At 46.6% G+C, this 11,022-nt stretch overlaps 1 protein-coding gene across 2 annotated transcripts in view; it reads right to left on the bottom strand.

The window, feature by feature from the left end:
• Positions 1–293: 293 nt before the first annotated feature.
• The window catches only part of CNFN (cornifelin), a 108,493-nt gene continuing 97,764 nt past the window's right edge, over positions 294–11,022 (bottom strand). Inside the window, exons 1-4 of one of the 2 annotated variants that reach the window (XM_081961741.1) lie at positions 10,698–10,851; positions 3,962–4,092; positions 2,420–2,556; positions 294–1,367 (exon numbers count right to left, since the gene is read on the bottom strand). In XM_081961741.1, the coding sequence (XP_081817867.1) occupies positions 1,281–1,367; positions 2,420–2,556; positions 3,962–4,085 (348 nt within the window). In that variant the 5' untranslated portion in view covers positions 4,086–4,092; positions 10,698–10,851 and the 3' untranslated portion in view covers positions 294–1,280. Of the gene's footprint in view, positions 1,368–2,419; positions 2,557–3,961; positions 4,093–10,697; positions 10,852–11,022 lie in introns of those variants that run through there. The other variant, XM_081961742.1, reaches the window with a different exon arrangement.

Genomic DNA, 11,022 nt, shown 5'->3' with positions numbered 1-11,022 from the left:
TATGATTTTATGGCAGCTACATAAATACTTTAAATGAATAAATAAACTCAATTGGGAGAGAATAATGTGCTAAAAAGCACAGAGCTACTGTGCTGAAATGTTCAATCGTAGCCATAAAAAAACCAACTGATTTCAGGACATTTAATGGAGAGAAAAGAACAATCGGGGTGTGTGTGTGTGTGTGTGTGTGTGTGTGTGTGTGTTTCAAACAAACACATTACCAAGCGGTCCGAAGAAACACAACACTTCCCATTTCCAAAAGTAGCAGTTATTTTTTTAAAAAACAAGCAGAGTCTTAGATCAGGATTTATTAGGACATATATTTCAAGGTGGAAATGACAGAAGGAATAAACATAAAAAATCCCTGTTTATTGAATCTTCCTGCAAGAGATTAACTCTTTTGTTAGCACCACCAGGCAGCTGCATTCAGAATCTAGTTCAATCTAGGATTTCTTCAAACTTGGCCATTTTAAGACTTGTGGACCTCAACTCCCAGAATTCCCCAGCCTGCCTGGAAGAATTCTGGGACTTGAAGTCCACAAGTCTTAAAAGTTTTCAAGTTTGAAAAGCGCTGTTTTAGGACTATCAGATCTGGTCTGCAAGATTCTGGGTGATCTCTAGATGACACCCAAGAGAGAAAGAAAACAACTTCTAGAAGAGTGATGGCGAACCTTTTAGAACCAAGTGCCCAAACTGTCCGTGCGCATGCCCAAACTGAAGGGTGCGCATGCACGAATGCACGCATGCGCAGACCCGAAGGCCAGCTGGCCGGTGGGAGCCGCGGCATCCCCACACTGGCAGTGTGGCAAGAGGTAAGATATTTTTCTTTCGTGAGCTTCTGTTTCCCTGCAAATGACAAAACAGAAGCTTCTGCTCACGAAAGAAATGCCACGGAGATCTGAACTGGGGCAACATCACACATGTCAACAGTGAGGGCTCTCCATGCCACCTCTAGGTTCACCATCACAGTTCTAGAAGATACGTGTGACTTTGTATTTACTCATAATTATATATAATTCCTTATGGGATGTAATTTCCGCCCTCCTTTCTCCTATAATATATGTAATATATGTATGGTTGTGTGTTTTGGTGCATATTCTTTTTTGCAGGATTTTGTCTTGTGGAGTTTCAAACTCGAGTCAACCAAGAGGTAGGAAAATTAATCCCGCTGTAATCTTCTGTCCTCTTTCCTCAGATCGGTCGGCATTAGCTTTGTTTCATTTCTTCAACTCTTCCTTTGCTTCCTCCAGAGTGAAGTCTGTCCACCTCTTTCTGTCGTCTCAGTTCCTGTTCAGCTCTCTTGCCATCTGACAGAGGCCACACAGTGGGCAGAAGGACATGACCACCCAGTCTTCACAGATAGACCCCTGAGTGGAAAACAAAGGCATGGGTTAAAAGAGAGGAGGTCAGTGATGAGGCTGGAACAGTGGTGAAATCCCCTGAAGTCTGCTACCGCTTCGGTAGTGTGTGCTTTTCGCGCATGCATGCACGCAGCACTAACAAAAAGGAACACTTTGAAGCCTTCCAAGCAGTGGTGAAATTCCAATTTTTTTTACTACCAGTTCTGTAGGCGTGGCTTGGTGGGCGTGGCAGGGGAAGGATACCGCGAAATCCTCATTCCCTCCCCACTCTGGGGCCATCCAGAGGTGGTATTTGCCAGTTCACTGAACTACTCAAAATTTCCGCTACCGGTTCTCCAGAACCTGTCAGAACCTGCTGGATTTCACCCCTGGTTCCGAGTCTGCAAAGGTAAGAACAGTGGGGTGGGGGTGGGGGGGAATCCAGGGGGAGGGAGTTGTGTCACACAATTTAGATTAGCTAGAAAGCAGGAAATCTGATGATTCTAGCTAATATAAATTGTGCGTCACAGCTGATTGTCACCTGGCTGAGCGTCGGAAATACCGGTTCTGGTAGAATTTCACCCCAGGGCTGGACCTCATGGTGAGAATCAAGGAAGGAGGGGAAGATGACTTCCAGAGGTCGTATCCTGCCAGTTCGGACCAGTTCGCCCGAACCGATAGCGGAAATCGTGACTGACTCCGCCCACCCACTCTACGGCATCCCATGTAGGCACTTTTTAAAGCCAAAAGCCCATGTGCGGAAGGCTGAGCTCACATTTGTGAAATGGTAAGGAAGGTAAGTCAATACCACCCCGGTGACTTCCTCTTTTGTCTCTTTAGGGCAGGGGTGTCCAAACTTGGGAACTTTAAGACTTGTGGACTTCAACTCCCAGAATTCCCCAGCCAGCATGGCTGGCTGGGGAATTCTGGGAGTTGAAGTCCACAAGTCTTAAAGTTCCCAAGTTTGGACACCCCTGCTTTAGGGAATAAAAGAGACACCGTCACATCCGGTCACAGCCATCTTCTTTCCCCAACCCAATGGGTGTTTTTATTTTCGACGCTCCGCCTTTTTTTTTTACCTCAATACGGTATTTCCCGCGCACTCCTGTACGGAGGGCGATCAGGGAGCCCGGCAAAAATGGGAGGCAGCAGGATTCCCCGGCTTGTTCCGAAACCCGACAGGCAAGAACACAGGGTAAAAAAGCGGCACAGAGACCTGGACGAAAGGAAGGAAAAGGGTGAGAGGTTCTTTTTAAACTCCTTTTAGGAATTCAGGGGTGTTCAAAGTTGGCAATTTTAAGACTTGTGGACTTCGGAAACCACTTCTGGATTTTGTGATTGAGGTGGGAGGGGAGGGAAGAAACTTTGATTTTGGGTTTTACGATGAATAGGTTTGTTGTTACAGAAACGGCTAGTTTAAACTATTATGCAAAAGTAAGAAAGTTGATGTTACTTATTATCTTATTCTACTGCATCAAAGGGAGTTGGAACGCAACACGGTTTCTTCCCTTTTTTCCCCCTTTGCCCCACACCTTTCCCTTCCCTTTTTCCCCCCTTATTTTCCTATTGTTATCTTTTGTATTTTTTTTATTATATATTATAAACTAATCAATCAATCATCATCATCTCTTTTTTATGACCCCATAATCCTTTGCAGGGTGGATTCTGGACAGTGGTGAAATTCAAATTTTTTTCCCCACCGGTTCGGTGGGCGTGGCTTGGTGATGGAGGTGGTCCTGTGATGGAGTGGGCGTGGCCAACCTGACATCACTCAACACCCACACAGTCACATGACGACCACCACCACCAAGCCACGCCCACAGAACCCAGTAGGAAAAAAAATGGAATTAATACTATATTTTTCCTTAACATCACCCTTCCCTGAGGCCCCGGAGCTGGCACCCACTCTGCCTTAAGTGCGATGCGTTGCCCCGTTTCCCCTCCTTCAGAGGTCTCAGCCCTTAATCTCCCTGCCCGCTTCCTCCCCCACGACTGCCTCTTTCTTCGTCCCGTGGCCGCGGCCGTACCTTCCTCCTGCAACTGGTCCGGCTGCAGGGGTGAAATCCAGCAGGTTCTGACAGGTTCTGGAGAACCGGTAGCGGAAATTTTGAGTAGTTCGGAGAACCGGCAAATGTCACCTCTGGTTGGCCCCAGAGTGGGGAGGGAATGGGGATTTTGCCGTATCCTTCCCCTGCCACGCCCACCAAGCCATACCACGCCCACCAAGCCACGCCCACAGAACCAGTAGTAAAAAAAAATGAATTTCATCTCTGCCTGGCTGCCAGGGAAGGCAAGCCAGGGCTGAGCCGTTCCCACTGGAGAACTCAGCCCGCATCTCGCCCCCCCCCCCCACTTGTCGCGAGATGCCTGCAGCCACCTCTTCTTTTTTTTGGAGTCCACCCGGCAAGGGATTATGGGGTCATTAAACGATGATGATTTGCGGTGGGTTGAAAAGAAGCTGAAATGCAATTCGCAAAAAAGGATTGCGCATTTGTGGCTTCCATCTTGACATGTTTGACTCCCTTCGTGGAGACCCCTGGTCCTTGCTTTTGCCATGTAAAGCCAACCACAAGGGATCCGCCCTCCCCACCTTCGCTTCCCCAAATGCCTCCATTACTCACAGATGCCCATGTCAGAGCAGCAGTCACACAGCTCTGAATTCCAGCTTCCTTCACTATTGAACGTGTAGTTGGTGCCTGCAGGTTGCGGCTGAGCGTCAATGATCACCTCCGATTGATAGGCCATGTTAACCCTAGGAAGGAGGAGGAGGAGGAGGAGGAGGAGGAGGAGGAGGAGGAGGAGGAGGAGGAGGAGGAGAGGAAAGGCAAGAAAGAGGAGGAGGCCAGGAAGACCAATTATTTCGATTATCACATCAGCAGCTTCAAGAAGAACAGCTTGCCTCTAGAAGTTGTGAATGCCCCAACACTGGAAGTCTTTAAGAAGATATTAGATAGCTATTTGTCTGAAACGGTATAGGGTTTCCTGCCTAGGCAGGGGGTTGGTCTAGAAGACCTCCAAGGTCCCTTCCAACTCTACTATTGTATTGTATTGTATTGTATTGTATTGTAAGACTTTGGGTCTTGAGAGACCTGGCAACAGGTTTCCCAACTGGCAACCTTTCTCCCCATCATTCATCATCCTCTTTTAATGACCCATAATCCCTTGTGGAGTCTGGGCAACTGAACGGAGCTAGAAGAGTGTTTACTGGCCGGATGCCTTTCCTGTCGTCAATGCGGAGGTTTTTTTTTCCAGCAAATGTATTCTCGGTGTGCCCAGAGAGAGAAATATCTGCCTCTATCTAGGATGGAACTCACAGCCTCACGATTGAGAGGCAAGAGCTCCACCTGTAGGCCACCATACCACATCGCAGGGATGGGAAACTTCCTTCCCATCCTTGCGGCATTAAAATGGTGTCCGGTCAGTTTGTCATCCTTGGAAAAGCGGTCCAGACACACCCACAAGTATCAGCTCCAATTTTAGAATATTTTTTTGAGAGAAAAGGATTACTGTCACTTCCTCCCCTCCTATGCTCCCTCTTTCTGGGCACCTTGTGACAGCTGATGGGAATGGTCAGCCTGCACACCCTTTGTATGATACATAGTTTAAAAGAGTTGGAAGGGACCTTGTAGGTCATCTAGTCCAACCCCCAACCCCGCCCAAGCAGGGGACTCTATACCATCCCCCAACAAATGGCAGTCCAATCTCCCCTTGAAAGCCTCCAGGGATTAAGCACAGTGGGGAAGGCATGAGATTGGCTAGATCTACCATTGCTGGCCTCCAGCAGTCATCTGGATTTTTACAGATTATAGATTCGCAGAGTTGGAAGGGACCTTGTAAGTCATCTAGTCCAACCCCCTGCCCACGCAGGAGACCCTACACCATTTCTGACAGAGGGCAATCCAGTTTCTTCTTGAAAGCCTCCAGGGATGAAGCTCCAGGGATGAAACTTCCGAAGGCAACTTCTGTTCCATGGGTTGATTGTTCTCACGGCCAGAAAGTTCCTCCTTATTTCCAGGTACTCTAGCTGGGTTTAAGCCAGGAGGTGAAATCTACTTACCTTCGTTACCGTTTCGCAAATGTGAGCATATGCATGGACTTTCTGCGCATGCGCAGTGTCAAAAACGGATGTGAAAACGTCCGGGAGGGTGGGCGGAGCCTGCTACCAAGCACGCCTGAAAGCTAAGTAGAACAACGAGTGTGTGTATGGGGGGAATCCATGCAATTTAGATTAGCTAGAAATCCTGCTTTCTAGCTAATTTAAATCGCGTGTCACAGCTGATCCTTGGAAATACCAGCTCACCTGAACCGGTGGCATTTTTTTACTGCTGGCCATATGGGCGTGGCTTTGTGGGCGTGGCAGGGGAAGGATACTGCAAAATCCCCATTCCCTCCCCACTCTCAAAATTTCCGCTACCGGTTCTCCAGAACCTGTCAGAACTGGCTGAATATACTACCTCTGAAATAAGTAGCCAAGCTCAGAGAGCACTAAGGACATCTCAATGTGTGGGATGTGAGCAAGGACTTCCCTCCACATCCCTGCCTAACACCTTTTTGCAAATCTGGTGGCCAGGTCTGTAGGGTCCCTCCTCCAACGAAACACCAGACGATTTCGATGTGGGACCTAATCAGGCGTGTTGTGGTTATCTGAATAGAAAGGAATGAAGAGCAGGAGAAAATGGAAGGCTGGAGCTACACCCTGAAGGGAGGGAGACCATTCCTTTGTTATCAAGAGTTTTGGTCATGTGGTGCTGATAAGTTTGAGTTTCTGCAAATAACTTCTCCTTCCACTGTAAGGTAAAGGTAAAGGTTCCCCTTGCACATATGTGCTAGTCATTCCCGACTCTAGGGGGCGATGCTCACCTCCGTTTCAAAGCCAAAGAGCCAGCGCTGTCCGAAGACGTCTCCGTGGTCATGTGGCCGGCATGACTCAACCTGAAGGTGCACGGAGCGCTGTTTCCTTCGCACCAAAGCTGGTTCCTATTTTTCTACTTGCATTTTTACATGCTTTCGAACTGCTAGGTTGGCAGAAGCTGGGACAAGTCACGGGAGCTCACTCCGTTACACGGCGCTAGGGATTCGAACCGCTGAACTGCCCACCTTTCTGATCGACAAGCTCAGCGTCTTAGCCACTGAGCCACCATGTCCCTTCCACAGACCTCTACCCAAAATAAGAGCCAGTGTGGTACAAGGAGACCCAGCTTCTACTCCACCCACAATTCATATGAATGAGCAATACAGGTAGTCCTCAACTTACAACAGTTCATTTAGTGACCATTCAAAGTTACCCCGACACTGAAAAAAATGACGTATGGCCGTTTTCCACACTTATAACTGTTGGAGCATCCTTACAGTCACATGATCAAAATTCAGACGCTTGGCCACTGGTTCCTATTTATGATGGTCGTGATGACCCATGGTGTTGCGTGATCCCTTTTGCGACCACCTGACAAGCCAAGTCAAGGTGGAAGCCAGATTCACTTAACAACCGTGTTACGAACTTATAACAAATGCAACAATTCGCTTAACCACGGTGGCCAGAAAAGTCGTAAAATGGGGGCAAGCTCACTTGACAAATGTTTCACTTAGCAACGTAATTTTTTTGGGGGGCTCAATGGTGATCCTAACTTGAGCAGTGGTGGGTTTCAAAAATTTTTAGAACCTCTTCTGTAGGTGTGGCCTGCTTTGTGGGAGTGGCTTGCCGGCCATGTGACCAGGTGGGAGTGGCTTGCCAGCCATGTGATCAGGTGGGAGTGGCTTGGCAGTCATGTGACTGGGTGGGCATGGCCACCTTGTAAAATGTGGTGAAACCCATTTAACAACGCTCTTGCTTAGCAACCAAAATGTTGGCTCAGAAACTCTGGCATTTGAAGCACGCAAGTCTTAAAGCTGTCAAGTTACAAGACCTTTGCACCCCTAACCCTTTAGAGAGAAAAAACCCCAAGGGTGTTCAAACCTGACAGCTTTAAGACCTGTGGACTTCAACTCCCAGAATTCCTCCTCCAGTCATGTTGGCTCAGGGACTCTGGCATTGAAGTGTGCAAGTCTTAAAGCTGTCAAGTTACAAGACCCTTGCACCCCTAACCCTTTAGAAAAAAAACCCCAGGGGTGTTCAAACTTGACAGCTTTAAGACTTGTGGACTTCAACTCCCAGAATTCCTCCTCTCGCTCTTCATCTTGATGATGTGCAGACGGGCGGGGGGGAGGGAGGGAGCTGGAACCGGTTCTAAACGGCATGGTAGATTTGTGGAACCTCTTCTGTAGAAGAGGTTAGAACTGGCAGGAACCCACCCCTGCTTGAGGGCTACTTATACTTAGTCTGCTGAGGAATTGCATTTTGACATCATAGATTTTTTTAAAAAAACAGATGCCAACGTTTGAATTAGGCCTCGCTGCTAAGTTTCAGGATTTCACAGAGAGTTGGTTCTCCATGATCACCCACTGATCTCTTCAGCATAGACCACCGAGAAAACAAAAACGCCGATCGTTTCTTCTCTTTTTTTCTTTTTTCTTTTCGGTTTGCTTTTTAAATTGCTCCCTGGTAACCTTGTTTTAGCCGAAGTGAATTCATGAAGATATATCTGTTATAGTAAGAGGAAACCCCAGGCTACAATAACCAAGTTAGCCTCCAAGGCTCCACTAGACTTTCATGAAGAGAAAAAGCCCCTATTGCAATCAATGGGAATTAAACATTTAACTGGGCTTTGGGTTGCCTGCAATCGATGAGCTTAACATCCAATCCTAAAAACATTCAGTTGAAAGAAAATCCCATTGATTTCAAGGCAGCTCGCTTCTAACTTGCGCCTCGCCCTTCAGCGCAGCTGAGTTGTGTAGGTTTGGTTTTTTTTTTGCATTTGTAGTGCAGCTTCTTCGCCGCACGGGCTGACATGAAGGCAGACCCCTGAAGTTTGCCTTCAGCTTCCAGTTCCGCTTTTTGTTTTTAACAAAACATGTTTTGCAGACTTCTAGGAAGCATAACGGGGTATTTTCCCACTCCTCATTCTCGCTTGCTTGAGTTTCCTACAATCCTTTTTTTTCACAGATAAAACTTAGCCCAGCTGAATAAGAAATCTGTACTACATTCATCTTGGAATAGTGTGGAATGGAATAGAATGGAATGGAATGAAATAGAATAGAATAAAGGAAAAAAGGAATGGAATGGAATAGGTAGAGTAGAGTAGAGTAGAGTAGAGTAGAGTAGAGTAGAGTAGAGTAGAGTAGAGTAGAGTAGAGTAGAGTAGAATAGGAACAGGAACAGGAACAGGAATGGAATAGGAATAGTTGGAAGGGACCCTGGAGGTCTTCTAGTCCAACCCCCTGCCTAGGCAGGAAACCCGTTTCAGACAGATGGCTATCCAACATCTCCTTAAGGACTTCCAGTGTTGGGACATTCACAACTTTTGGAGGAAACTTCTGTTCCACTGATTAATTGTTCTAACTGTCAGGAAATTTCTCCTCAGTTCTAAGTTGCTTCTCTCCTTGATTAGTTTCCACCCATTGCTTCTTGTTCTACCCTCAGGTGCCTTGGAGAACAGTTTGACTCCCTCTTCTTTGTGGCAGCCCCTGAGATATTGGAACATTGCTATCAAGTCACCCCTGGTCCTTCTTTTAATTAAACTAGACATACCCCAGCAACGACTGCGAGGTGGGTAAAATGAGGACCCAGATTATTGGGGGCAAGAGGCTGACTTGTAAACCACTTAGAGAGGGCTATAAAACACTGTAGAGCAGTATAAAAGTCTTAAGTGCTATTGCTCTGCTTTTTTTCCGTTCCCCTTCCTTCCTTCCTTCCTTCCTTCCTTCCTTCCTTCCTTCCTTCCTTCCTTCCTTCCTTTTTTCTTTCCTTCCTCCCTCCCTTCCATTGTGCATAGTGGTTAGAATGCATCATTGCAGGCTAACTCTGCCAACTGACAGCAGTTCGATCCTGACCAGCTCAAGCTTGACTCAGCCTTCCATCTTTCCAAGGTGGGTAAAATGAGGACCCAGATTGTTGGGGGACAATACACCGGCTCTGTAAACCGCTTAAGAGAGGGCTTTAAAGCACTGGGAAGCGGTATATAAGTCTATTGCTATTGCTATTAGATCAGTGTTTCTCAAACTTGGCGACTTTAAGTCCTGTGGACTTCAACTTCCAGGACTCTCAATTCTGGGAGTTGAAGTCCACAGGACTTAAAGTCGCCAAGTTTGAGAAACACTGTATTAGATAATACGTTCCAGATAAGCTCATTCCATTCTGTTCATTGTAGCAGGACATCTCCATGGCTTCCCGGATAATTTTGCAATTGCTATTGCTAATTGTTCTGTTCCCATATCATGAGCTCAAATCAATCACCCATGCTATGACTTAAGACACTCTGCTGGAGTCCAACGGAACCCAGTTTTCTGCCAGAGAGAAGACCGAAGTGAAGATTTGATTAACACCATGTTAACATCAGACCAACCATCAAGTAAACAATACCCCAATCAAGGAATTGCCAAACAAGCCAACAATAAACAGCCCAACCAAAGAACTTCTAAGACCCAACCCCACCAACACTGACAGGGCAAGCCACTAGAATATAAACCGAGAGCAAACCCCACTCCTAGCACTGATGAGGTTCCCTAGTTGGGTAATGAAACGTCTGCAAGAAAACAACCAAGCTCAGAGGGGACCCAGGCCTCAAGAAGATTTAAGGCACTCAATCCTTTCTCTATCACCTATCCTATCATTCTTCTCAACACAATGGATCCACCCCTTATTCTTCTTTTTATTATTAACCCACTGCAAAAAAAATCCTTACAGGTTGTTTCTAATTTCTTTTAATAGAAAAGGTAAGGGTTTTCCCCCTTGCACATATGTGCTAGTCGTTCCCAACTCTAGGGGGCGGTGCTCATCTCCGTTTCAAAGCCGAAGAGCCAGCGCTGTCCGAAGACGTCTCCGTGGTCGTGTGGCCAGCATGACTAAATGCTGAAGGTGCACGGAACGCTGTTACCTTCCCACCAAAAGTGGTCCCTATTTTTCTACTTGCATGTTTTACGTGCTTTCGAACTGCTAGGTTGGCAGAAGCTGGGACAAGTAACGGGAGCTCACTCTGTTACGCGGCGCTAGGGATTCGAACCGCCAAACTGCTGACTTTTCTGATCGACCAGCTCTGCGTCTTAGCCACTGAGCCACCCTTCTTTTAATATAATAACCTACAAATCACACAGCTCAATTTAACATAATCTATGACCAAACCAAACACACAATATTAGAAGGTAGCAATAGAGGGAAGCCTCAAAGTTTTTCAACTCCTATTTATTCTTGTTCCTTCTCCAAAAACTAACTTGGCATCGACAGAGGATTTGCAAACATTTCCACACAGGCTTACTTTCTCTTACCTGTATTTTGTTTTTAAAAATACACCACCAAAACCCCAGATGTTTCTGTTGACCAGCTGTCTTTAGGCAAGAAATTCTGTTCCGTCAATGACCATCTGTTATATAGACTTTGTGGTCAGGGCGGAGAATGTGATTGGGGCTGTGCTCAGAATGAGTTGATAGGGAAAGTGTGAGTAAATCAGGTGGGGCAACTAGGAGGTGAACGGAAGCCCCAGACTTTAACCTTGTTAAAGGGAGTTAAGGGATATGATTTGCAAAGAAACAATGTTGATTTTTCGGAGAAGAACATACACAGGTAGTCCTCGACGTATCACACGTTTGTTTA

Source organism: Natrix helvetica (genome assembly GCF_964273705.1).
Source record: "Natrix helvetica genome assembly, chromosome: 9".
NCBI lineage: Eukaryota > Metazoa > Chordata > Lepidosauria > Squamata > Natricidae > Natrix > Natrix helvetica.
This window is presented reverse-complemented; position numbering and strand designations above follow the sequence as displayed.